Source organism: Balearica regulorum, chromosome 3 (assembly GCF_011004875.1).
Source record: "Balearica regulorum gibbericeps isolate bBalReg1 chromosome 3, bBalReg1.pri, whole genome shotgun sequence".
Taxonomy (NCBI): domain Eukaryota; kingdom Metazoa; phylum Chordata; class Aves; order Gruiformes; family Gruidae; genus Balearica; species Balearica regulorum.
The window spans coordinates 3,971,441-3,998,821 of record NC_046186.1 but is presented as its reverse complement, the minus strand read 5'-3'; the positions used below and the strand labels follow the sequence as shown (position 1 = coordinate 3,998,821).

The 27,381-nt window shown below is 46.5% G+C and overlaps 1 protein-coding gene across 1 annotated transcript in view; it reads right to left on the bottom strand.

Moving 5' to 3' along the window:
- Positions 1-1,453: 1,453 nt before the first annotated feature.
- The window catches only part of BLK (BLK proto-oncogene, Src family tyrosine kinase), a 44,350-nt gene continuing 18,422 nt past the window's right edge, over positions 1,454-27,381 (bottom strand). The window contains exons 3-13 of the mRNA XM_075750382.1: positions 26,709-26,757; positions 20,744-20,837; positions 19,632-19,730; positions 18,290-18,393; positions 11,550-11,699; positions 10,887-11,039; positions 9,783-9,962; positions 9,114-9,190; positions 5,249-5,399; positions 2,595-2,726; positions 1,454-2,219 (exon numbers count right to left, since the gene is read on the bottom strand). Coding sequence (XP_075606497.1) covers positions 2,011-2,219; positions 2,595-2,726; positions 5,249-5,399; positions 9,114-9,190; positions 9,783-9,962; positions 10,887-11,039; positions 11,550-11,699; positions 18,290-18,393; positions 19,632-19,730; positions 20,744-20,837; positions 26,709-26,757 — 1,398 coding nt within the window. The 3' untranslated portion in view covers positions 1,454-2,010. The remainder of the gene's footprint in view (positions 2,220-2,594; positions 2,727-5,248; positions 5,400-9,113; positions 9,191-9,782; positions 9,963-10,886; positions 11,040-11,549; positions 11,700-18,289; positions 18,394-19,631; positions 19,731-20,743; positions 20,838-26,708; positions 26,758-27,381) is intronic.

The window sequence follows — 27,381 nt, the reverse complement described above, 5'->3', positions numbered from 1 at the left end:
CCAGGTTTCGACACTTTGGGGGTGGGGGAATCCCACCTCCTGAACACAGGTGTCTAATGCTCTTTTCCACCTTCTGAGGTTTCCTATCCAGATCCAGCTGCAGGTCTCCCATAGACTCCTATCCACCAGCCCGGTGAAAACATCCTGGACACCCTCAGCTGTATCCACTGGTTCTAGCATTTCTCATGCTCTATCATCTCAACCAGTTCCCTTCCTCTGGTGGCTGGCACACCTGTTTTCTGCTATTAAAGCCTCTTTCCCTCCTGAGGATATAGGGAATGACATTTCCAAGCTGTGCAAATCAGCCATCTCCAGACACTTTGACCTCCTGTGAATGTTAAACCAGTCCCTACATACTCTTTCTCCCAGTTGCAGGTCTACAAAAAAGGGACAAACAGTATTGGAAGCCAGGCAAAGTGCTGTTCGTGTTGACGCAAGCAATGTTGCCCCACCAGGAACACCCGGGAAGTGATGTTGGCATCACAGTGGGGGATTTTGTCTCATCACAGGTGACAGACAGGGGCATTATGTCACCTAAGATCAAGGCCTTGCACTGAATGTAGCTGCCAATAGCCCAGTTGTCCCTATAGATTTATTATGAATCTTCCCACTCCTTTTTCCTTCTAGGCTCTCTTGCAGCAGTAGTGTGCACAAGTAACTCTGTGTCACACGTTGGTGATGGTCAGGTATTTTTTCTGGCACACAGAAGTCATCTCTGCTGTTTCTTTCTTGGAGCATCCTTACGACACTATGAAAAACACTCTCTACAGCAGGACTCAAAATCTGGTTCATGGGGTAGAAAACAGCAGACCAAACACCCCAGAGAGATGCTGCTCAGTATCATAACCTGAAGGGGAGTCCCAGCCTGGTGCTCACTGCTGTGGTCCTAGCACCCCTTCGGTGTGCCATCTGTGCCTTATTTCTTCATCCTCCACTCCACAACCCAGTGCAACTGCTGATCGAAGACCACCCTGCAGCGTAACGTGGACATTCCCACTGGAGCTGTGGGTCAGAGATGCACCAGAGAGCAGGGAAAGGGCATCTGAACCCTCCTGGTGCTGGGCATGGAGTGGGACCTGCCATGGGGCTGGCACGATGGGCCGATGCTGCATCAGGAGCCTGTGCAGTAAAGGGTTTAGCAAAGCAGGGAGGGTATTTTTTTATTTTTGAGGTATTTTAATATATATATTTTTAATTCTCCCCCACCCAGATTTCTGGGGAAGGAGGGACATCTCGTGGCCACACCACGAACATCTCTCCGGGCTCCAAGGCCGCCTGTGCGGGCGGTCGGTGGGGTGGATCCTGGGCATCCCCCTTCCCTTTCCCGCGTACCACCCCAGCATCACTCCGAGCTGCCCGGGGAGCCCCATGGCCTCTCCCCTTCCCTCCAGGGGCACGGGAAGCACAGGCTCCCATTGTCGCCCTGACACCTGAATAAAGAAATGTGAAATGGTGGTATCCAGTTCTTTATTATTGACTTGGGGAAGAGGGGTGGCACCATCTGGAGAGATTGCTCCAGACCTTGGGAGCCTGGCATGGCCCAAGGAGGTGCAGATGGGACACGTTCCCACTCTTGCCCTTAGGGTGGAGGGGTTTGTAGTATTGCTGGCAGTGGCATCAGAAGTGGGGGAGAGATTGTGCACTGCCCCATACCACCATCCCTGCCATGGTCCCCTCTTCCTGGGGCTGCAGTTGCAGGGCTGAGGGGCTTTTCTTTCTCCAGGTGGGTCACGAAAGAGTCTGCTGTCCTTCATGGCAGAGGTGATGACTGCAAAGTAGGTGCAGACCTCCAAGGTGAATGAGGAAGCAGCTGTGCCAGCTCTCAGCCACCTCTTCAGTCTCCATCATAAGCACAAAGCTGGCAGCATCCACCTTCCTCATGTCCCTCCTCATTCCCCATCTCCAAATGCATCATGGCAGCACATGGGAGAAAGGGAAAGGCATGAATCGAGCCATTGCCAGGTGGTGGTTTCCTCCAGATCTGTCCCCAGGTGCTGGTGGGACCATGTCTTACTGCTGAGGCTCCGGCTCATACTGCTTCTCCGTGGCAGTGTAAAAGTCTTCGAGGACTGACTGCAGGTACTCAAAGGTCGGGCGCTCCTCAGGCTTGTTTCGCCAGCATTTCAGGATGATGTTGTAGAGTTCACCAGGACACATGTCTGGGCAGGGCATGCGGTAGCCCCGCTCTAGATTGCGAATCACCTCGGGGTTGGTCATCCCTAGAGAGAAACGCAGCCCAACAGGAGTTATTCAGCACCCTGGGAGAGAAGCTCAGTGCTCCCAGTAGCTCACATCCAGGCAGGGCTGGAGGGGTATGAGGGACCACGATGCTGGGCCATATCTGGGCACCATCCCTTCTTCAAGGTTACGCTCCCCTCTCCACCCCTCTGTCCCCTCCCTGACCCGTCTCTATAGGTTTTGCCTACTATGGGTATAACTGAGGCTCATGGAAGCCTACAAGAGGAAACCCAGCATGAAGAGACAGGAGTGTGTGTCTGGGCACACGTGTGCACACTTGCGTGCGTGTCTCCAAGCATAAAGCAGCACTAGATGCTTTGAAGCTGATGCACGCTCATCCCGTATTCACAGCGTACCTGGGTAAGGGATCCTGCCGTAGGTTATGATTTCTGTCAGAAGGATCCCGAAAGACCATACATCAGATTTGATGGTGAAAACTCCAAAGTTAATGGCCTCCGGCGCTGTCCATTTGATGGGGAATTTAGCACCTGTCCGGAGGAAGCAAAGGGAAATAGCACATGGAGGTACAGCATCTCCCTCTGCTCCCACAGGTGCCTGCAAGCTGTTCCCCCAAAACTGCATCGGGGGGCTGCGATGGGACTTACTGATGTGGAGTTATGGAGATAAGGCCAGAGGATGGTAATTGCTGCCTATCTCATGGTTTTATTAAGAGGTCATTTCTACTTGGCATCTCTTTGCCTTTCTTGGTTCTTTTTCCAGTGCTATCAAGGCTATTTAATCTTAAAAGACTTTTTCATATGTATATGCTTATAAACATCCATAAATACTGATAAATGGAGGCCAAATAATGAAAAAAACTTAGTGCTTTAGGTAACCGATAATATGCATATTAAAAAAAACCCCAACCCTTAGGTAAACTATTTTACTGACAAAGTTGGAGGAATCTGCAGTCTTATAACACCTTTGCACCTCTTGTGTGTTTAGCAATGGGATCTCAGGAATGGAGCCAGGAACAGCAGCATGGACCAGCGCCGTGCACCTCGAGCGTGCGATGCTGGGAGCGAGGTACAGCCCTTGGGCATCAAGTAGCTCTTGTGAGAGACACATCGCCCTTCAGGTAGCAACCTGCCATGGGGAATCAGTGGGTTTCTGTAGACCAAACTATGTGTATCCCCTATTAAAAGTCAATGCCTCGAGTAACTTTGTTGGAGGACAACAACGGTAGTATTTTATTGTGTATAGAATCACTCACTAGAAGGGGGTTGTTTTTAGCAAAAGTGCATAAACAATATAGAAATATAAATTCTCCAGCTTAAAGCTAAATATATATATCAAAACAAATAAAAAGTTCCATTTTACTTTGTCCACCAGGTTCTTATTTTGCATGCTGTGGACAGCAATGACCATAAGATTGCAATTTCAGTTTAGCTAAGGCAAAAATACCCCCCCACCCACAACCCCAAAACACCTTGATAAGAAGGAACTGAATGTGTTAAAGACTGCAGAGGAAACCACATTTTTATTTGTATATATCCTTTCCGTACTGAAAGTCCAAATGCAGTGTGTGAAATAAGTGTCTTTGTTCTTGCACACCATACTCTGACAAGGAGACTGACGAGGCTCGGAAATGCAGTCTATAAAGTGAAAAATCATTCAAAGTAGAGAGGCAGTTGTTATTTCAGATTAAAGCTAGCTGGAACAATGCTGATAGGAACTGTTTTCCACTGGAAATGTAGCTCCTATTAATTTCATCAAAACTTCTCTTAAGGACAAAACTGCCTTAAAAAATTGCAACAATCTCACAGTACACCTTCATGACATTTCACAGATTACATTTGTGAGCTTTTACTACTTTGAAATAGTTTTACATGTTGAAATGGGCATAATTTGTATCATAAAGTATTTTGGAAACAGCAAATTGAAAGAAAAGTTTCCTATCTTATAAGAGATAAAAAAAATCTGTTAAATTTTCTTTCCCCAGAGTACTCTTTATAGGGAATTTTAGCTTCATCCTAACTCTAGAGCAAGGATGGTTTTATAAAATTTGAAAATCTTCTGGTAAGTGCCACTTTTGCGAGATTTAATTGTTTTATTTCAATCCTTTCTGCTTGTTTCCCTGGTGCTCCATAAAGACTCTTTGCAATCTGAATGACACGATCTCATAATTGACTTCAAAGTACAGAGAAAAAGCTGCCGCCAGAGGAATTTGACTTTACCCTGTTGTCAAATGGCTGTAGACGGACCTCTGCACCAACCAAACCAATTGTGACCTCTCATGGCCACGGTCTCCTGTACCACTTCAGAGGCTCAGCCTAAGCAAGGGTATTGGGTTTGCACGTGGAGTTATGAGGAGATTTCACATTAACATGGGGGTTTGTATGTCTTTTTGCGGGGCAGGGGAGGAGGTTTAGGAGTTTTGTTTTGATTTAGATCCTCAAGGTACTCTGTTCCCATGAGAAACACCAAGCTGCAAACCCTCTCCCACATTTCATAAGCTGTCCTTCTGTTACGGAAGGGACCAGATCTACTCAGGGCTTGGTTTGCCTGGGACATCTGGAAACTGCTTTTAGGTCCAGATCTGTGGCTCCAGCTGCCCGCTGCAGTCCCACAGCGTGCGGTGACCCAGTTACACTGCAGTTTCCTTCCCTGCGGACTGACTCGCTGTGGACACGTAGGCACAGGCAGCAGGTTTCATTAGTAGAGGTCAAATTTCTCCAGTAACACAACCTGAGATTCAGTAGGACTCCCCAAAACAGTGCTAAAAGTCTTTTTTCCCATTTCCCTCTGCAAACCTCACTTGCTCTTTATTGTCCCCAAGCAGTGCTGCTTCTCCTGGGACCCATTTTTGGCTCTCTTGCTTGCTCTGCATGCTGCCTGGGTGCTGACAACAGCAGCGACGTGGGCTCTGGTCTCACGCCATCGGCAGTGATGCTCTGTGCTTGGACCCATCCCAGCCCTTGGATGCCCCTTATCTCGGCACGTCTGCGTGGCAGGAGGATTAGAGATAAGGGAAATGTGTTGGTGAGGCAAAGCTGGGAACGACACCCACCTTCTTGTGCCAAGTATTCGTTCTCAATGATCCTGGCCAGGCCAAAATCAGCAATTTTGCAGCAGAGCGTCTCTGAGACGAGGATGTTGGCGGCTCTCAAGTCGCGGTGGATGGAGTTCATTCGCTCGATGTACGCCATTCCCTCTGCCACCTAGGAGAGGAGGAAGAGTCCATCTTCATCAGTCACCTCCCCATGATAACAAGCTAGCCTGCTTGCATCTTACCCACCTTTACAAAAGCACAGCATGCGTATAGGGTTGCTCACATGCCTCCATGTGCATGGACATGCATACGTGCTCCATGGATGGGTGGACGGGTAGATCAACAGACAGATAAAGAGGTAGACAGATACATACATACATAAAGAGATATTGCCCATGTACGAGTCCATATGTGTAGCTCTACCAGCATGCACTCAGCCTCCAAAAGCTTTAAGCAGCCAAGTCAAGCAGAACAGAAGCATCACTCTCTGTTTTGCACCGAAGTTACAGCTGTGAGTTGTGTCTGTAGCGTGATGCAGAAAGTTGACGCAAACCTGAAGCCACATCACTGGATTCCCAGTTTCTGCCACAAGACTCTCCCCTCTAGTCGGGATTTTAATCACAAACACTCCAGATTAAATATATGAATTAGAAAAAGAAAAAAAACGCTCAAAGAGCTCATCTGTCCCTCAGTCACAGTAGCAGAGTTCAGAGCTAGGACAACTAGATGTTCTTCAGCAACCTCCTCTGTTCTCCCTCACTGGTCTGCTTTGGGATGGGGAGGAGACCTCTGAACATCCCTCCACAATAAAACTGAGATTGGTGTTTTCTTTCCCTGTGCTGGATCCAGACTAGGACCCAGGACAGAATACAGTTCCCCCTATTACCTACAGGATGCATTAGAGCAGAAGACCCAGATATCCATAAAAATATGACTGGGATATAGAGCATGTCCCTGGACAAATCCCTTGTCCTGGGCACGTGCTGCCTTCTTCAACCATCTCCAAACTTTACTTTGGGAGGTTCTTGCTCCCAAGACCATTTTTCACTGTTTAGCTCCTTGGAGCAGGGAGCAGCCCTGGGGAAGTGCCTGGTGTGTGACGAACCCCTATAAATGATGGCAGCAATCTTTTATTGCTGGGTGCTGGGAGATATAGAAAAAAGAGATTGCCAAGTTGCTCTATCGGTCAAGTCTCAGATTTGGGTTAGGTATTTATCAGGAGGATGAGTGGATGCACGCAACCCCTGCTAATAATGGTTAGTACCTATTAAAGCTTTTATGCGCCTGTGGGTGAGGGCAGAGCAATTTTCCACTCCATACAGATTCACATCAGCATCTCGACTTACATGTGGTTTTAAACAGGATACTAACACATACTTTCCAATGCTGTATTTCTAACCTGTGTCAACACCCCTTCAGCGCAAGTGCTGTTTGCTGCAGTGGAAAGTGGAAGAACTGATGTAATTTCCTGTCCTGATGTTAATGAGATAGTACCCAGCGATGGGCCCGTTCCAGCCCAGCGTGCTTTTGAGCATGTACCCTTGAGACTGGCCACAGGATCAAGTGCATCGGCCAGAGATTTCTAATTTTAACTCCGACGGATGCTATTGGATCCAAAATTGCACACGAGAGGGTTGGGGGTCTGTCAGGCCATGATGTCATCCCAACACCGCAGATGAACAGATTGCAAAATAGCTCAAGAGACTACCCTTTTCCTCCTCCTCCTCCTGGAGCTACCCAGTGAGTCTTTGAGTCCCTGCCCTGGGGACGTGGTGCTGGGGTGGGAGGGGGAGCGATGAAAGCTGTCCTTCTGATTGACACCCATGCCTCGAAGAATGGGCAAAATCCTTCTTACCCCACGTGCTGCGGGTGGCTTGTGTGGGTTATTACATTGCTGGGGTGAGTTTGGTCTGTGTTTTCTCTCCCGGTCCTGGAAGTGATGGACAGTGCAGGATGCTGCAAAGTGCTTGGAGGGATGCGAGAAAGGCATGCGGGTAGGGGAGTGCTTCCAGGTGCTCATGGAGAGGGGACATCTATGTGCACTTTTTCAACCCCAGTGATGGTGCCCACTGTGGGGACTATTTGACCACTGTGGTGGATGGGTTTCTGGCCAGCTCTGGCCACGCTATGCAATCACTTTCAAGACTTCAACCCTGAACTCAGAGAGGAGGTTTGGGTGAACGAGGTTGCCCTGGGACAGGTTTCTCCCAGGGGTTCCTGCAGCCAATGTGTTGTCAGACCTGTACCACCCTCCTGTTTGGGACAGACAAGATCACTGACCTCTCCCCAGATGCTTCCACACACCTACCTGGAAATGCTTTGTTATTCCATGTGCTCAATGCAAGTTATAATGTTGTGATAAAAAAAACGCACGAGTACTCGTAGCTTCTGCTGTCCCTGCCTCAAAGCTGGGTATACTGTTGGCCAACAGCTTTGCTCTGGGTCACCCCTGTGACTATACCTGAGTGCAGATTGCTCTGGCTATGGCACTTACCTCTTGCATAGAAATGCATCAAGCCAATTTCTGGGGTAATGCTCCTGCTGAACCCAAGGGTTCTTTAATACAGATTAATTTGGACCATTCTGCTTGTCATCAGGAATTTAAAACAAACCACAGGGTGTAACTTTCAAGAGAAGGATTGAAAGAATGAAAAAGGGAGGGAGGGAAGAGGGGAGATAAAGTGAGAAGGAGGAAAGGAAGGAAGAAATTAAGGGAAAGATACTAAACAGGGAGGCTGCAGGTGGCCCCATAGCCTCTCACAGACAGCAAAGATAAAGCGCCAGATACGGAAGATTTATCAGTAGTGAAGACGGAAGGCACTGAAATGTGTTCCACCCTTCATAGGGGTGCAGAGGAAAATAAAAATGACAGATGGGGATACTGCTTTAAAGTATTTAAGTATTTTCATTCTAGTTAAAGCAAGAAGGAAAATCTTTCGCTATCATATAACATTTGCTCAAATATTAAGATTCTCCGGGTTTTAATACATTATAAAATAATTCTGTATGATGACTGGAACCAAGTGGCCAGCCTTTACACATTGTTTGCTCAGGCTCACTTTGGCCAAGAGATGCCGAGTGATCTTATGGGTAAGTCCCAGACCTGCACATCAAAACAACAGTATTCAGCCGTGACACTGATGCTTCATGTTTGGGGTTTTTTTCCCCCCAATATTTCCAAAATTAGTCTAACTCTTCTCTGGGTGAGCCATACTCTGTCACAGCTGCCTAGGAACAAAATGGAGTGATTTTGTCCATCTCATCCTTCATGTACACCTTGTTGCCACTCTGGTTGTGGTTTCCCTAACTTTGACCTATTTGACTTTAGATGCATTTTTTGGACTAAAATGTCACAGTGCAGCTGCAGCTATTAACATTTACAGCCTGGGGACGCTTAGAAGGAAACAATCCAACAAACGTAACCTTTAGTTCTCATAAGGAGCAATATTCCCAGATTTGAGGGTCAGAACATCCTTTATGCCTAATCATCAGAAGGGAAGAACTACTGAAAGCCAGCGTGCCTCTACATTGAAAGTCTTTTTGTTGATGTTTTTCTTCCTTTTGGTAAAAAGAGAAACAAACTTATTTGCTGCCGGGCAAGCCAGAAAAAAACAAAACAAACCCAAACCCAAGCAAACAAACCCCATTTCTCTAGCACTGCAGTAAGTTCCCCAGAGGCTGTCCTGAGGACAGCAGAGCATTGCTGAGCTGACATGCACATCAGCACAAGAGGGCTGAGAAAGAAACCCTCAGAGAGCACACCAGGAGGTGCTGTTTTTCTCCAGGAAATCAACGCTCCGACAGACTTCAGACTTGCGAGAATTTCACTGAGGCGATAACAAATCATGGTCTTGAGTGTGTTTCCCAGAGGCTGTTCACTAACCTGAGCAGACATATCAATGAGTTTTGGGAGATTCAGTTGGCTTCCTTCTTCTGTCTTCAAGTAATCCAGCAAACACCCTGCAAAAGAGGAAAGATTGCTGTGACTCTTCTGAATAAGCCTTTGCTTAAATAAGCATTTGTTTTCTCCTGGTGCTTCTCTGAATATGTACAACAAATCTGCCTGCATCCTAGAGAAGATCCAAGGAACCACAGTGTGCATTTGCAGCAGCATCTTCCATTAGGAAAGTTCCCAAGTGCAGCCCATTTTTCCCATGTATTTTGCACAGACCTTTTGTAAACTGCTGGCCATCCTTCACTCAAAGCCTTACAGACAAGAGGGGCAAAAGAAAGCAAAATTTCACCATGGGGGAGTAAAAGACTGAAACAAACTTCCAGTAGGAACAGTGGAGATGAGGACTTTAAATACTCTTCAAATGGAGCATCACTATCTTGTGAAGTAGTTTATGAAATATGAGACCAAAAAAGGCAGGATTTCATCATCCAGAAAGTCCCTTCCAGTACTAGGAACAAACCTGTGGGTCACTTAGTCCTTCTGCTAACAGATTCGGTACAATTCCCTCCTCCCCACCCCCATTACGCATGGGAGTACCAGCAGGCTTGCTGACCTGATTTTGCAGAAACCCAACAAAAACTCAGTGAGTCTCTTTACCGTTGGCCATATACTCTGTCACAATGTAGATTGGCTGCTTCGTGACTACTGCGTATAGCCGGACCAGTTTGCTATGCTGGAGCCTCTTCATCAAGTTTGCCTCTGCCAAGAAGGCATCAGGATCCATGCTGCCCTCCTTCATGGTCTTCACAGCCACCTTGATGTTGTTCTTGTAATAGCCTGCAGAGAGATAATGATGCATTGAGGAATTTTGGTGACTCTATGGGCTCTATCAGGCTGTGCAATAAGGAGCAGAAGAGCATGTGGATCAGGGAGCAGAAAACAACAGCAACAGCTTACAGTCTCCCGGCAAGAAACAAATGGAAAATCTCAGTGCCAGTGGGCTCTGAGCATCCAACAGGTATGAGAAGAGAAGGGAAAGACACAGCACAACTGTCAGTCCATGTGGCTTCAGGAGGGATCATCTCTGCTCCAGGTGGTGGATGTCCATGCGATAAGCCCATCCTCATGCAGTCATCCCAGCCCTGCAAGATTCCTTCTGGGTGAAAACCCCTGGGCCTCCCATCAGCTGCGTTCTCAAATAATCCAAATGCCATTGAGAAAGCCAGGACACTGCAGTCAGGATGTCGACTCAGTCTGGTCCTGTCCACAATCTCAATTGCCAAGGCAACAGGCAACCACAAAGAGGACAGCAAAGGAAGCTGAGCTCACCCCACTTCCTCTCCCACTGATAAGCAGTGGGCAGGAAGCTGTAAGGGATTCAGATTTGGGTTAGAAAGTGGAACAGGAAAAAGTGGGATAATGCCACCCAGGTACACTGCTGTGTGTAACTTAGGATCCTACAGCCATGCCCAGGATTCCCAGGAAGAACGAGAGCATGTCTCAGGAGATGAGTATGTAGTTACTTCAACACCTCTCATATGTGTCTAGCCTGTGAAATCCATGCTCAACCACTGATCTGTGTAAACACAACTGGTCTGGTCCTTCCCAGGAGTATGGCATCTACTGCTGTTTGTGTACCCATAAATGTGTGTTCATACTTTACGATCCCCACTCCCAGACTAATCTTGTCTTAGGGAAAGAGTGCTTTCTGTCTCCTCTGTTTAAATATTTCTTTCCTGGAATGGGAGGAATTATACTTACCCATCCACACTTCCCCAAACTGCCCACTGCCAAGTTTCTTCACAAGCTTCAGAGACTCCCGTGGGATCTCCCATTCATCCTGTGCCCAGGGTCTCTGGGGAGCCAGGGATATGCAGGGAGCTGTGAGCCGCTGGCACAGGCCATCCCCCTTCTCTGCGTGAGGACAAAGCACAGGACAGCTCAATGGGATAGGCTGAACTTTCAGCCCCAGAGCTACCCTCCTCCAACTTTTACACAAGCCAGGAAAAAGTCAACCCATGGGAAACCTCCACAACCACACAAATGTTTCAGCCACAGGGATCAAGGCACCCAGAATTGATTCAATTAAAGGAAAAAGCACAAAAGGAGCCATAGAGGAGAAAATTCTCCTGCCCAGCAAGTCCAAACCCTGCTTTCCAAGCATCCCTCCTGTATATCTCTTCAGCATTCATCTCTTTCCTGGTGGGAGAAACTCCCTGGTTATAGGGCTGTGGGCAGAACTCACTCTCACAATGCTCTAGGATGAAAGATAGGACATGGGTGCCCAAGTTCTGCTTGGAGAAGTACACCTGGCCCATGAGAGTGGATGGTGTGATGGTGATGGCTAGTAAGCCCATCCTCCCTCTGCCCACATGCTCACCTTCTGCTAGGAGACAAACCCATTAAAGAAGGCAAGCAACTTACGGCTGTAATGATGGATTAGCTCTGGCAGGCTGGAGAAAGTCATCCTGGGGGAGATGTAATACCCCCCGCCATCTAAAGAACGGATCCTGTAGTGTTTGATGATGTCCCCATGAGCAGAGTTGCTGTCTCTCACGGACAAGGAATAGGCACCTGGAGAATGAGCAGAAGAAGGAACTGTGAGGATAAGCAGCACCCAACTCAGGGACCAGCTACGTCCTCTTTCCTCGGCTGCCTACAGCTGCAGACACCTCTCCCAGCCCTTGCTGATGCCTTCTCAGGGCAAGTCACACCAGACTGCAAAGCTACAAACTTCCCTCTCTCCAAGGCAAGTGGAGAGGATAAAGGTTCATCAGAGCTTAACTAGGCTTGTGGAGACTTGGTTAAGGCCTGCCTATGGCCAACAGCCCCAAGGAAGCAACATGGCAATCAATAGCACATCTCTAGTTAGAGCAATCAGACACTCTTTAGGTCATGATGGTCTTCCCACAGCTCCATGTCTCCCATCTGAGCTCTCTCAACCCCACCATCTCATCTGGACGAAACAAGTCACTGCAGTCTCACCAGTGTGTACAAACACAGGACTGACAAGAAGTTAAACCACCCCACCAGCACAACCAGAATTTCAGTGGAAGAGACGAGGTCAAGAGATACGTGCTCCTTCTCAGCATTATCCAAGGTCCCCATGTCCCTGTTATCCCGTATAACCCATGTGCCAAGGTCACTGGTTCAGCTGGGAGGTACAGAAGGGTGGTTCAGGAGAATTGTCTTGTTCAGCCATAAAGTTGTGACTATGGCTAAACCACGTCTAGATACAGATCTAATTTCAGGGGCCTTTTGGCCTCAAAGGACCTACTCAACAATCTACCACTCCAACCTGCTATTCTCTCCTTATAATGGGTTTATAATCTAAACCAAAGGGTTGGGGTTTCTGGCACACAAAAACATCACTAGATGTTGCTACAGAGCAGCAACGTCCAGCCTATGTCAGTGTAAATTTCAAGACAGCTTAGGAGGGTTTTTTTTTCCCTTTTGTCTGGATCATATTTCCGGAGTAAGTTGTTACAAGCCTGCTGGGCTGTGAAAAGTCTAATACGTCACCCGGGTTGATAGGCTGCTTTTTTTAATGTTTGAAAAGGCAGAGTTATATATGTTAAAAAGTATGTATCTGTCATCTAGGATCATAAGCAGAAGTGGAGCCTTCCACAGTGATTCTGAAACCCTAATCCTGCATGCGAGGGGAAAGTTTACTAACATTTAACACTCACTGGCTGGTGTTTCTCCAACGCAGCATCAGCACTTCCCTGCACCACGGCTGGAAACCATTCACATTTTTAAAAAGTAACAAAAGGAAACCGCTTCTGTGGATATTTGCTCTGTTGCAGTGATTATAAATCTTTACAAACAAAATTTGGGAGTCTAAAATTTTCCCAAGTGCTAGCCATTGTTTTTGGGGGACTCCCTTTCTTCAGAGATCAGACTATGAGATATGGTGTCATAATGTTCATGGAAGACCTGCTAGTTTAAATGCAGAGCCAAGGAACCTCTAGATTGGAAGCACACAGCCTCAGCATAGTGGGGTTTTTCTCAACAGAGGTTGCACTTCTGAAGCTCTCCTTCACCATAAGTGACAGGCAGAAGACAGACCTGAGAAGACCCTTTGGCTCTATCACTCCTGCAGCTGAACCTCTGAGAAGCAGCATCTTCAACAGCATAACAAAAAACTCCAAGGAAGGGCAAAAGAGTGGCTCAATTTTGCAGTCTATGTCAGTGACCAAAGGTCACTACACGGCTAAGGGTGTCTTTCCCAGGGAGTGATCTTTGGTCCCTAGTGCGTGTAGAGAGGTGTTGGCATGACTTGTGTTCGCAGTGCTCAGCACAAGTCCTTCTAGAGTGGAGTAGTCACATTCACACTCCCTAGCATTTGGCCCCAGACCTCCTCTGGCTCTTCTGTGGTACCTTTGTGGCCCTAAGTTGCTAATAATAATAATAACCACAAGAATAATCGTATCAACAACAATAAAAATTAAAGTTTATGATTTATAAGTTTATAAACTATTGTCATCATCATCATCATCATCATCATCATCTATTATTGTTGTTGATGATGATGATGTTATTTTAATTCCAAAGTGAGTTGAGCTTATCTGGCACAAGTCCAAGAGGCTTAGGGTATGTGTGGGATTTTTACAAGACAAGGCCCACTAGAAGAAGGAGCCAAACGCGGTGTGAACCCAGCTGCAGTGACGGCAGACAGCGTTGCAGAAGGGAGCGCAGGACTTAATGACTAACATGTGTGCAAGTGGGTGCTTGGGGGCTGAGAGTCAGCAGAGAAGAGGAGACCCGATCTGTTTGTTAGCGTGGTTGCACCTAAAATGCCTGCTCTCCTGCAGGACCTCCTTTCCAGACCCCACTGACCCTTTAAAACCCTCTTGCAACTTTCAAACCAGTGACATGCAGCGGTGACAGGGGCTCCGGGCACCCTCCAGGCCAATCTATCAGCTACCTACTGCCAGCATTAATACTTATCCTGTCATTAGAGCTAATGACTGTATTTCACCCCAAGTCAGAGCTTAGTTTGCTGGAGTGAGTGTGGTAGAGCTTTCCTTGTCATTCACCGTGGCCTGTTACTGTTCCCTTGGGAGCTGCAGTGTAAAAGCAAAAGCACTAGGGCTGAAAAGCTTCACTTCTCCCAGTGACAGCAGCAAATTAAAAATGTTCAAAAAAAAAAAAAGGGGGAGGAGCCAGACAGATGGCAGGACTCCTAATCTCCTCCAATAATAGCCAGGATGACTGAAAGGAATTCTTGTTGCTCAGGCACAAGGACATTCACCTGTCCTACAGTCCTGCATTGCATCTTGGCACAGACCTGGGCTGACACACAGAGGTCCACACTTGCACTTGACATCAGCTCAGAGCAGTGTGAACACAAACAAATCTTGCCCTGGGCAGTTCTGGGTGTCAGATCCTCCTCTTCTGGGATCCCCAAACCATCCTACAAGGGCTCACATGTCCTTTCTGTTCAAAGGCTGGCAAGTTTTGTATGTGAAAGAGCAACGGAAGATGTAAAGGGTGGGATTCAACTTCACATCATACCTAGGGCTGATTCAGTCACCTAAACATGGGTGTCTGGTACTACTTGAGATGTTTGGGAACATGTGCATGGGCTTGGAAGATACGGTGCAAAACCACAGCTCCTGGTGGAGCACCTGGAGATGACACTAAGGTGTTCAAAACCAAGCCCCACCGGCAACTGCCACATGTGATATCTACATTTGGATGCCTGCATCGCAGACTGAGTCCCACCACATGTGGCATCTCCTGTTCCTTTAGGTCCCATCAGGCTCTTAACTCCTTCCCGATGGGAAACACAGGGGCTCAGCTGGATGCGGTGGCTGAGCTCTGCGAGGTCCCTCCTGCCGGGAGCACAGACGCAGCAGTCTTGCTGCAAGCCAGGAGTTTGTCTCTCGGCACAGCTGTGTGACTGTGTTCCTGCAGGTTTCAGAATTATTATTACTTCAGGAGAAGATTTGTTTATTTCCAGCAGCTTTGGCAAGACGAGCTCTCCGCCGATGATTTCACTGCTAGTCTGCTTCCCACATTGTCCTGACAAGGACCCATCTTCCTGGGATGTTGAACGTGCCTTTCATGGCCCCTGCAAAATGCTGGCTGAAAGTGAAGACCCCAGGTTTGCAGATCTTCAGTATCTTTAACCATGAGCAAAACAAGACACTGCTTAGGATGGGCTGTGAATAGGTGCCACTCCTAGGCAGGGTGCAGAATGTGTCCCGCTGTGGCTAAGACAACCCAATATGAGACAACCACCCTCCAGTGCATGCAGCTAAGGAGGCTACAGCCCTTAGCTTGACTTAGTACTCGTCCCTGAAGATCTAATGTTGCTGATGACGTGCAAAGTGAATGAAAATATACCTTGTGGAGGAGGAAAATAGGAAGTACCTGTGGGGTTTGAGGGGCAGGGTTAATTCCATGGCATGCTCTGGACATCTCGTGGAGGGCCACAGGGTGCTTTACATTAGTGATCTCAGTTTCATGGCACATTTGAAGATGCAGGGCTTTGTCTTTTCCTCTTATCTTGAGAGGAAGAAGCTGTGTTTAAGACTGATCAGATGGTGTCACCATGGCCATTCAGGCAGTCTAAAGCACAAGGTGTTCAGGTAGAAGCTGATCACGTGGGATAATTCAGAGGATGAGGTGTTTGAAGGAATAAGAGCATATTTTAAGACAGAATACTAAATATCAGAAAAGGCAAAGGTAAGACTCACATTTCAGAGCAGAAGCTGACACCTGACCATTTGGGACTAACATGGGATTTTCATGGAGTGGAACGTGCCACGTCTGCTAATGCAGAATATCACACACCTCCAGCTAAGTCTACTTCTAGACAGCAGAGACAGGGCACTAAAGATCAGGTCTAGCCTGGTTATTCCTCCTTGAATGTCAGGACTACACCACCTCTGTCCAAGCCCTGTGCAACCTAGACCCACCCACACTCCAGAGAATTGCAAGGAATTATTTCATCCTATGTTTGCAGCTCATGGTTAGCAGAAATAGGAGGCAATCATCCTGAGCAAGTGTGGGGAAAGGTCTGATCCCATCCATGCAAGGCACCTAGAGATGACACAAAGACTAGGATCATGTGTGGACAGAGGGCCTCACTCCTTCCCAGATCTTCAGATACAATGCACAAGTGTCTGCTGGGCTCGTGCACGATATGTGTGTTGCTTCCTACCCTTCCTGGGTGCAATGCACAGACACCCCAGCTACTCAAATATCCCAGCAAACAAAAGGGAGAGTGGGAAGGGGATAAATGGAAGAGCAGCATGTTGTGACTAGTCCAGGCCTCATCATTTCAAAGGCACCACAAAGGCAGTGGGGAAACCAATATACAAGCAGAACAAGGTACTTGTAAAGGGAAATGCTTAGAAACAAGTTTCTTTGATGTTTCCCGACCTGAATGTTCCCTAAAAATTCTGAAAACTGCAAATCTGCATGGAAAGCAGCCTTCCTACTTGGCATCAGCTCAGCAGGGACATGTGGAGGTGAGCCCAGGCATGGGGCAGGGAGGGAAGTCAAAGCAAGCTGCTATAATGCTAACACAGCACCCCTACCTGATGGCTGATGGAGAGAGCTACGGGAAGATGAACATCATGTTGCCCCACTTAGCACACTAGATAGCACACCAGCTGAAGACCAGCACTCCAGCTTGACTCTGTTTGCGTTGTGAGATCCTGTTGTTGGAAGTGGCTGAAATGGCCAAATCTGCAACATGGCCAGGGCTCAGACTACATCTGTGAGTAAACTGCACCGTGACAGAGCCTGTTCTCTAGCACTGGGGTCACATCCACACCATGTAACTACCTCAGCCTCTGAAACAGGGTGACTGAACTCAAATTGACTATTGGGAATGGTGCCTGGTTGACACCAGGACAAAACCTGCACAAAGACTGTGTAGATGACCCAGCTGTTGCATCCAGGCTCTATTGAATTTACTGGCAATGATGTAGCCATGGAGGAAGGGACAAACATTGCCTTGAAGACCTCCCATGGAATGGGGGAAAACAGAGACAAGAAAGAAAGAAGGAGATGCTACCGTAGGCAAGAACTTGTAAAATGGAAGATCCAGTTTATCTGTTCCCACTATTACTGTTTGGCCAGGGCCTTGTCGCAGCATTTGGGAAGCAAGTCAAGGAAAAGAAGGTCCCACATTCCTTCAGATGGATGCTCCAAGTCTCTACTGATCTATTAGGAAGGCACAAACCACCTTTTCTCATGTGGCAAGGAAAGAGTCCTATGTCCATCTCACAGGAAAGAAACCAAAGCGCAGCAAGACTGAAGTACTTTCCTGAACTACTGTAAGGAGCTGGTTCAGAGCAAAACCATGGGACCACAACAAGCATCATTTCCTCCACACTTTAAAGACACCTGCTGGCCCAGAGGATGCAAAGAGAGAAAAGTAGGAAAGAAACAATGTGAGAAACCCATGTGACAACCTAAACTAGCTTCCAGACTGCCTAGAAATTAACAGCACAGAAGAAAGAAGTTGCAATTACACAGTTAAGTATTATAGTTAATAACTATAACCACTGCCTGAGAGAAGTGACCACAATGCTCTGCCCTTTCCACCCTCATTGGGTCATTTCCTCAAAAGCCAGCCACATTCATAGGGTAGGAAAGTGGGTGAAGTCCACCTTTCCTCCTCTTGTCAGTCCCCTTCCAAAAGTTGTGGTTTGCATCAATTCCCCTTGCTACAGACTATCAGGAAAAACATGTTTCCTCCGGGAAAATATTTCACCAAAACATTTTTTCCAAAATCCTGCAAGTTTCTGCTGCAAGCAGGAGAAATGCTTCTTCAAGAGTGTGTAAAAGAATCTCCTTTTGCCAAAAAAATAACATTTCCTCAGGGAGAAATGGAAAATAAACCCCATACACATTGTTTTGGAATTTTTTTTCTGCTTATCTGTGCTCCTGCATCTCTGCCACAAACTATGGTGACAAAAGCCACCCTTACCACAGCCTGAACTATACACACAAGTAACATCATGAGCAAATCTTTGCCTTCCAAATCCCCAGCTCACTTCTACAGCCCTGCTGAACCCAGCAAGCGCTATTTTGCCCAGCCAGATCCAAGAAACACTGACACGGCTGAACTTTGCAGCTGAGTTCTGAAAGGTTTTCCAACCCGTGGCAATAAGGAGGAGTTACCATTGCTCTGCAGATCTCACCTTTGCTGGTTTCACTCTCTCGGACAAGGAAAGAGCCGACTTTGTTGCCAGAAGACAACAGCAGCCGTTCAGCATCTTTTCTGCTCAGAGTTTTAAAATACCACCTGGGAGACAGAAAAGGCAAAATCGTTGTTTGAAAGGGAAAAGCTCTAAAAATACCCAAATTCTTTCCATTTAGTTCATTCTTTTTACCATCACACTCTGAAACTGAGGGCTGGTTTTATCAGCTAATAGCTTTTTATCTGCTGGAAAGTGGCAGTAATAGACTATTTTCAGTAGATTAACACCAGATTTTGGTCACTTTGGTCTTGTTTCACAGCCTAGAAATTCAGCCAGAGCAGAGAGTAGATGGTATGTGCATTATCCCCTACACGAGAGACGTGCAAGCTCAGCCAGAGTGTGGCTTCTGAGGCCCGCAGGGACCCATGGTTCACCTGACAAGTGAGTAAGCCCTGAGCAGTGCCCAGGCAGGCTGCAAATAAAGCAGATACGTGGGCTGGAGGCTGAGCATAGGGTGCCCATAGCCATTTAAATGTATGCTTTGGATACAAGGAGCATTTATGTCTCAATCACATTTCTGTGCACTGTTAAATATTCACGGGATTCAATGATGGTTGTTCCTTCTAGAGGAGATTGCAAGCAGGGATGATAATTTCTAGCTGAATTCCATAGAAGATAATAAGTCATGGAAACAATTTCTGCTGCTGCTTGTATTATAGGTATAATAAACCCTTTTGGCTCAAGTCTTTCTTGCCATCCTCTTTGCAGGGAGCCAAACGAGAAGGCTGTATCTGGGCTAATGAAACAAACAGCACCGGGCTGTGGGTCTGGGCACTGGCACTCAGTTGTCTGCCTCGTTAAATTGTTAGTGTGGTCCCTGGCACACCTGAAACCTGGATCAATGCACCCTTCTGAGTGATCCTCAGTCCCAGTTTGCATATGGACACCTTCTTGGAGGCTGAGGAAGTTTAACATCATGCATATGGGTGGACTGGCCCATTGGGGCCAGAGGGTGGTCCCTGGCACTGCTAATTTACAAGTGCAAACATAACCTTTATGTTCTTTTCCCCAAATCCTTGTTTTCCATGGTGGGTGCAATCCATGGGACAGGAATCTTTGCCCACTTTCCCAGTAGCCACCTCATCCTCCCTGCTCCGCACCCGCATGGTGCTTAAAACTTCTGCACTTTTGGGCAGCATTGCTGGTGATGATGAAAGACCTCTTGTCATACAGCCCAGCAGTCACATCTTCCTGCTGGCAAGTAAAGCTGCTCCCGTAGCTTATTGAGAGACAGGGCACTGCATCCATCAAGTGTTGACCATACATAAGCTTACACACTTACTTCTCCTCTTCCAAACTGTCTACTTGTGCGACGAAGTTACTGGGGATGTAGCCTTTCCTCCCACTGCTGAGGGATTTTGCCAGCCACCAGTCCCCATCACTGCAAAGGAAGCAGAAGAGAAAGTGTGAGTGCCCAGAAGTTTCATGACAAGCTAAGGCTGAGAGGACAGCATGGTTTCTGGGGTTTTGAGCACTGCAAATAGGCCAGCACTCCTCAATCCACTCTACATGTCCTTCTCAATTTCCTAGGACCATCACCAGGCTGAAGGCTGTTGGTCCTTCAGGGACGTATGAAGGTGACAGTCTCTTCCCATGAATGCAGAGGAGATGCGGAGTCACCACAGACGCAGACCTCTGCTACGTGCCCCAAGTGAGAGGAGGGAAATCTGAGGCACCGTGGGTTTATTTTGCCTCTTGCATAGGGACATTGGGGCTCCCCCTTTCTGCTCCTTCCTTTGGCTGCTAGACACCTCACTGCTTTGCCACCAAAAACCATCTGCATCCAGCAGTCTCCCCTGCCCCGTGGGTCCCAGACTACGGCATCTGGGTGAGAAATGTCGTCTCTGAAGGCCACCTCACAGAGAGGTCAAGGATGGAGCAGCCATACAAGGCCAAATGATCAGAGGACCCAAGCCCACCTCTGCCCTGTTATGGACTGGGCAGATGGACTTTCAGCCTCTTCTCCCGTGAGTTTGAGAAGAAGGTGAAATGAAACCATGCGCCTCTCTGGCTCGATTCTGTCCTTTCCTCTGACTACGCCCAACCCACATCCTTTGCAAAAACACTATCAGCACAAAATATGAAACAGGAGCTAGGTTGTTGTTATTTATGCTACTTCTGCACCCACGCAAACCAGCAGTGAAGAAGGTCCCAGTAGTATCCGGGCAGGGACACTACATGACCCCAAAGTATCCATAACCCAAGAAAAGCATGGAAATGCCATCTTCTCGACCTTGCAGAGAGAAGAGGGTACCCAGAGTCACACTCTGGAGCAAAGGTAAGGCACAGGCTCACATTTGGTGGGCTGCAAATTGGGGTCTGACCCCAAGGTCCCCTCTTCCCAAGCCTCACCATGCTCATCTTTGAACTTCCCTCTGGCAGCAGGTCACTTACTTGGAGAGGACTTGGAGTTTCTCCCCCTTGACCAGCTGCAAGTCACGGTCACTTGAGGCAGGAAAATCATACAGTGCAATCACAATCAAGTTATCTGAAAGAAGAAGCAGCACCATTGAATACAGCCAGTTCCCTGCTGCGGGAGTGATGTACACCTGAGTGTATGGTGAGATTTTTCACCCACACACACAAGCAGGGGCTGTCAACCCCTCCATCCCCCAAAAAACAAGCTTTCCACCAACCCAGCTTTCCTGCCAACCACAACTTCTTGGAGACTGAAGCTGATTCACCAAGCTGTTTCCTGTGTATGTGTTTTTAAAGCACTCTCCTTATCCACAAAACCCAATGTGTCAGAAAGAAAAAAGGGTTTGTGTGGAATAAGAAGTGTCATAGATAACCTGTCAGTGTTTGGCCTCAGTTTTACATGGTGGTAAATGAAAACTGCTGTAGCAACATTTCCCAGGGTGACTTTGGGATTTGACTCAAAAAGATGAGGCTTTCTTGATTGAAAAAGGGATAAAGTTGTCTCAGTTTCTGTTATTTGAGCGCATTGCTAGGATTTAACTCTCCCTCCAAATGCTCTCAACTCAGCCTCTCTCTTGCCATCTATGCACTGTTCCTTGCTGATGTGCCACCATGTCTAAGTCACGTTGCCATTTTGGAACCACCACCTCTATAGCATCTGGCTGCTCTGCTCAGCTGAAATTCCCAGGAGAACAGTGGAGGCTCCAGGATGCCCTTTCTGCTCCCTGGCCCCAATGCACTTTAGATGCTCCAGACCACAAAACCAGTGCTCTGTGTCTCCCATTTTGCTTGCAATCCACCTGGACCGAGGCTGTCAGCAAGTCTGCATCCCCATCCCCTACCCTACCATGTTGCTTTTACTCCAGCCACGTTGGACAAGCCTAAATTTTGGCACAGCAAAATGAACTTTTGCTCTCTGGTGCAGAGGAGCCATGCTGTGTGTGGCAAAGCTGCTCCCTGGTACATGTGCTGTGAGGGTGCTAACACACCCTGGGGAAGATCTCTGTGGGCTGGAGCTGAATCGCTATGTTTGCATGCCCAGGTTGTGCTGGTGCAGCTCTTGGAGAGGTTGTGCAACCACTCACATGTGCTCTGTATGCTCACAGCTACTGAAGCAGAAATGAGCAGCTATTTTGGGGCAGATCAAACTTTACAAAGACAATCAGCACACGCATGCAAACACAAAAATGTAACAAAAGCACAATGGTGAAAAAGAAGAAGACGAAGAAGGAGGAGGAGGAGGAGGAGGAGAAGGAGGAGGAGGAGAAGAAAAAGAAAAAGAAAAAGAAAAAGAAAAAGAAAAAGAAAAAGAAAAAGAAAAAGAAAAAGAAAAAGAAAAAGAAAAAGAAAAAGAAAAAGAAAAAGAAAAAGAAAAAGAAAAAGAAAGAAAAAAGAAAAAGAAAAAGAAAAAGAAAAAGAAAAAGAAAAAGAAAAAGAAAAAGAAAAAGAAAAAGAAAAAGAAAAAGAAAAAGAAAAAGAAAAAGAAAAAGAAAAAGAAAAAGAAAAAGAAAAGGAAAAAGAAAAAGGAGACTATTTGCTGCAGAAAGGTTTTAGGCTGTACATAGCCTAATTAATGCACTGAGAGCAATGGATGGTCTATTATTAGCATTTTTCAAAACAGACTGTCAAGCCACAGTCTCTGTGTGACCTTTTCAAATAATGCCACCAGCAAAAGAGCCAGACTGGCCCTTTGTCATCGCAAGATAACGTGTCTCTGGGGCAACTTGGGTTTTGTGTCTGTGCAAGGCCTTGTTGCTGCTCTGCTGGCAATTTACTGGGGAGGAGGGAAGAGAAAGGTCAGCGTGGGAGGAAATGCAGCTTTGTAAACCGAAGCCCTGAGCAGTTCCCTTCAGGCTTGCGAGAAGGAACTTGGAGATCCATAAGAAGTTTCAGCAGAGCTTCTCTCTCTTCTACGTATGGGGAAAAAGGATGATCGGTCACAAGGGAGAATGCTTTGAAGTCTTAAAATAGGTTGCACGGTTGGGGGCTTCCCTTGAGGGATTTCAAAGTGTTAGGCATTAGCAATGCACCCAAACTCTTGTTGCATCCTTAAAGAAGTTGTTATCATACAGCTTCTCTGACATGAAAGGTTTTGGGACGTGTGCTGCAAGTTGTCCCCCAAAAATATGCTCATCCACATGCATCATCCCGCTCCTCTTGAAAGTAAAATAGTGCAGTGGTCACACTTTTTCTTTGAAAAATAGAAGCAAATACGTAAACAACTTCAAGCACAGAGTGGGTGTGTATTCCCGAAAATAAAATGAAAAATATAGTTTTGATCTTGAAGCAACTGACGTAAGTACAAATAAATGAAACAAAAAACAAAAAGGAGAGAGAGAGAAAGAAAAAGAGCAAATATAGCAAGAACAAAAATGTTTTATATGCTGAAAAAATATTATGATCACCTCTTATCCCCTTCTCAATATAGGTGTTGAGAAACACCGCACACTTAAGTGAGCCAGAAGAAAAGCTCTCTGCTCAAGCCAGAAAGACTTGCCGTCTCATGATGAAAGTGACTCTTCCCGTCTCTGAGTCTGTCACTCCTCTGAGAAACAGTGGTGATAATACTTTCTTGGCCTATTTGTTCAAGTGAGGTCATGAGTGACTCTACAGCAGAGAAGCCGTCGGGGCTGCTAGGAGTGACTGCTTTGCAGATAATGCTAGCAGCCCAGAGACTTTGATTGTGAGCCAAATACATCTTGGCTCAGAGCTGCTGTCAGGAAAGTTAGATACCAGCTTGGTTTGCATAGGCTGAGTGCCAGTTTGATGGCTTAATAGAAATTATTAAACCAGTCTTCCCACCACTGCCTCGCCATGAATGGAAGGTCTTTGTAACTGTTTCATGGCTATGGAGCTGGGCTGAGACTCTGCCAGGGTCCCCCCGAGGACCATCACTTGGTTTAGAGCCATGCTAGGATGGTCATGGGGTAAATGACAACTTGCAGCATGTGTGTTGGCCGGCTGGGTGCACTGAGCTATGAGTTACTGCTGCTGAAGATGGGTCCGGCTTTCCATTTCAGCATGGCATGGGCTGGTTCACCAAGGTAAACGTGTGCTGGAAAAGCACACCTTCAAAACACACAGCTGCTGGTGGCACGCCAGCCTTATTGCTGCTGTCACCAAGCGGAACACGATTAGATCCCATTGATGGAGATGCAGAAGACTATGTGCTGGGACTGCTACATCTCCTAGCTTGTCAGCAAGCCTTGGTGGGATGGTGTGGGACATGTCACCGGGCACATCCAGACTTGCACTAGGAAAATGATTTCTGCACAGTGAATGTTTTTGCAGATAATTTCTACTTTCCTCATAAAATCATAATTTATTTTTTTTAGGAAAACAATATTTTGGGCAATACCCTCAAATATTCCTTCCCTCTCTTACTTTTGATTGGCAATGGCCATTTTTTAATGAGAAGTTTTAATTTCTCATTGAAAAGTCAGCTTTTTCAGTAGAAACAACCCCTCCTATTTCCAATTAAGCTCAAAAGCACATTTCTGACAGCATTCCTTTCAAACTCAAATGCATATTAAGGGAACAACAACAAAAACGACTAAAAGCTTTGATGCTAATCTTGAGATGCCTCTAAAGACCTCAATTTCCAGAGCACGCTAAGCTCCCACCCCCTGAAAATCAGTCCTATTCATATTATGGTTAACCAAAAGCAACCGAAGAGGTGGAAGAAGTTGCAGTTCCTCAATCAGAAGAAATGACCTTACAGAGAGACCGAATCTTTGTGCAGTCACAGCAAAAGCACCCAAAATGACCAGTTCTCTCCATCAGTGGTACTTAAATCCAGCTGTGAGCAGCCGGCAGGGCAAGGGCAGGGGTTATTCTACCTATCTGCTACGTCTTATCTCTCCAGTGCAAGCGAATTGCAGCGGCTGTAGCAATGGAGGTGGTGTGTTTGGGGAGCAGTATCATGGGCCAGGACTTTGTTGTACCAGGAGCTTTAGAAGTGCAGAATTAAAGGTCAGTTTTGACTCCGTAGAGTCTAGAACTGACCTTAAAGACATTGTGATTGCTTAGGGAACCATGCTAAAATGAATGAGAGACTCACACCATGGAAGAACCCATCCCAAGTGAAAAGTGGATCGGTGATGCTGCCAACACTGCAGTTGAATCCAGTTATGCACTGCCTGCCTGCCTTTGTGTTACTTCTATTAATCTAAGTAATGTCAGGTGGAATTAGGCTTTTGTTAACTATAAGCAAATAAATGATCTCTGAGACAGCAGTGTGAAAGCTTGAAACTGTGAAACAAGTTGCACAACACCGAGACCAGAAAAAAAAAATATCAAAATGTAAGTAATGCAACAAAATGCAGAAAAACCCTCCAAAACCCAAGAAAAAAAAAAGGTTTTGGTTTTATGTTACATGCCACACTTCCATAGTCATCAAATTTTCCTGACTAAATTTGAAATGCTCCTAAGGATATAATTCAGCCCTTTGATTTTTTAATATGATTGAATTGCCTAGATTTTGTCCTTTCTCTATCAATTCACTTGAATTGCCTTCTTGCACGAGAATATATCGGATGGCTCAAATATCTTATGCGATTCCTATCAGCCCATTTTGCCACACAAGACAGAGTCAAACATAGCATCATTTCTGGAAATTCAGACACTGGTAGTGAAAAATAAGAAGTTCCCCCAGACTGTCAGTGTGAATATTTCCCAAAACTGGAACTGAACCTAACAAACCAAAATATTTTTGAGAGCTGAAAATGGCTAACATGGTACCTAAATGCTTTTTTTAGCATCTTTCCACTTCTGCCTTCTGGCATGAAGCAGAAATAAAAGCCTCCTCCCTGAAGCCAGCTTCTGTTGTGCTTCTCACCAGAGTGAGAAGGTTGATAAAAACCCTGTGAAAAACTGGTGCTGCCTGCTCAGTTGTGGAGGTAGGAGAGCATGGCTGCTTGGAAATGTGCCATGAAAACAATTTTGCAAAAGAAAGCATGGTTTCTGGAAAAATGTTACTTCCATGGAAACGCACCCTGATTCATATGGTTGAAGAGCTACACCTTCCACAAATTTGATCTCCATAACAAATGTTCAATTTTGAAGAACATTCTGACGTTGCAGGAGTTGCTCTGTCTGCCTCATGGCAGAGACCTTCCACCATCATCCATAAGACTGCGAGGACCTAGGTCTGCCGTTCCACCCATCCTATTCATTTGTCACCCCACTTTTTTCTTTCCTCATGCCCTGTCTCCCCTAATCCTACACTTTCACCAACGTGAGGAACTCACGTGTTGCTAACTGCTTTCTTCCAAGCTTCTTCTACTTTTTGCCCTCTTCTACTTCTCTCCATCTTTCTCTCTGCCCTTAAACTGCAAAACTTCTTTGACACAAATATATACAAACTGCTGTTGGAGGCTGGGCAGAGGTAACAGCGGGCTCCCTGCTAAAAGGCAATCATCTACCAAACGCCATCTGCAACCTGCAGATAATTGCAGAGGTGGATGAAGCCAGCAAACAGTCTCCAAGCAGGGGTTCTGTGCATCCTTATTTTCTGCTCTTTCCTTTCTTCTCACTGCTTTGTAGTCTCTCTGGGCTCTCACATGCCTGCTATTCCCTCTGAAATTTTCAGCTGGCTGGATATAGAATCCACAAGTTGCCACACTGCAGACAGGGCAGCAGACAGAGAAATCTCATGCAGTTGATGTCTCAGATCTCACTTTGCACAACCAAGGGAGAAGGAGTGCTTTTCCCTCTTAATTTCTTTGATGAGCAGGGGAAACTGGCAGCTACAAACAGTTAGTGATGTAAACTGAATCTTCTGAAACACACTGATAAACTCCCTGCCTGGCAATGCTAAAGATACAGAAACCGCAGACCTGCAACATGACGGCTTGTTTTCAAGACCTGCTGTTGGGGGACCACCACCTTGCAAAACCCCACGGGAAGGCAAAGAAAACAGCAATTGAGCTAAGAATCTTACCTTGTACAGAAGCTTGGTTTAGATGAGGGATGTTGATAAATTGTCTGCCCTTTGACAGAAACAGAAAGAAAAAAATAAGACATTTATTACTTTGCTATGTTTGCGGGAAGACTTGCTCTCAGCTTCACTGATGAGTGGGATTCTGATCCAGAGCCCACTGTAGTCAGTCAACAGTCCCTGCATCTGGCTCCGTATGTGTCGTGATGGCTTTAGCACATTTTGCCATGACGTGTTCATAGCTGTCTTAACTGTCAGCTTGAATAATCCTTGGCTCCCCTCCGAATAAAAGCATAAATCTGCTATCCACTCATTTAGGCCCTGGTCTATCCAACTCTTGTTCACTGATGCCATATTTCAGATCAATGGGGGATGAGACACGAATGGTGCCATTAAGAAATGACAATTGTAATATTTTTTGAAGCAGAAAACCCAGGATACTCTTTGCCATAGTTGTCCCAAGGTTCATGGAATATCCTTTGCTCAGAGATATCTTTAAAAAACATAGGCAGTGACGGTATTAGCAAATTAAACAGCAGCAAGGTACTGCAACTCATCTAGGTACACTTTTAAAACATTGACATGTCCTTAGTTTGGTTTGGCCCAGACCCCAAGAGTGGTCGATTGACCATAGACCCTCCTAACCAGTAGCTGGGATGAAACCACTTTGTTTTGT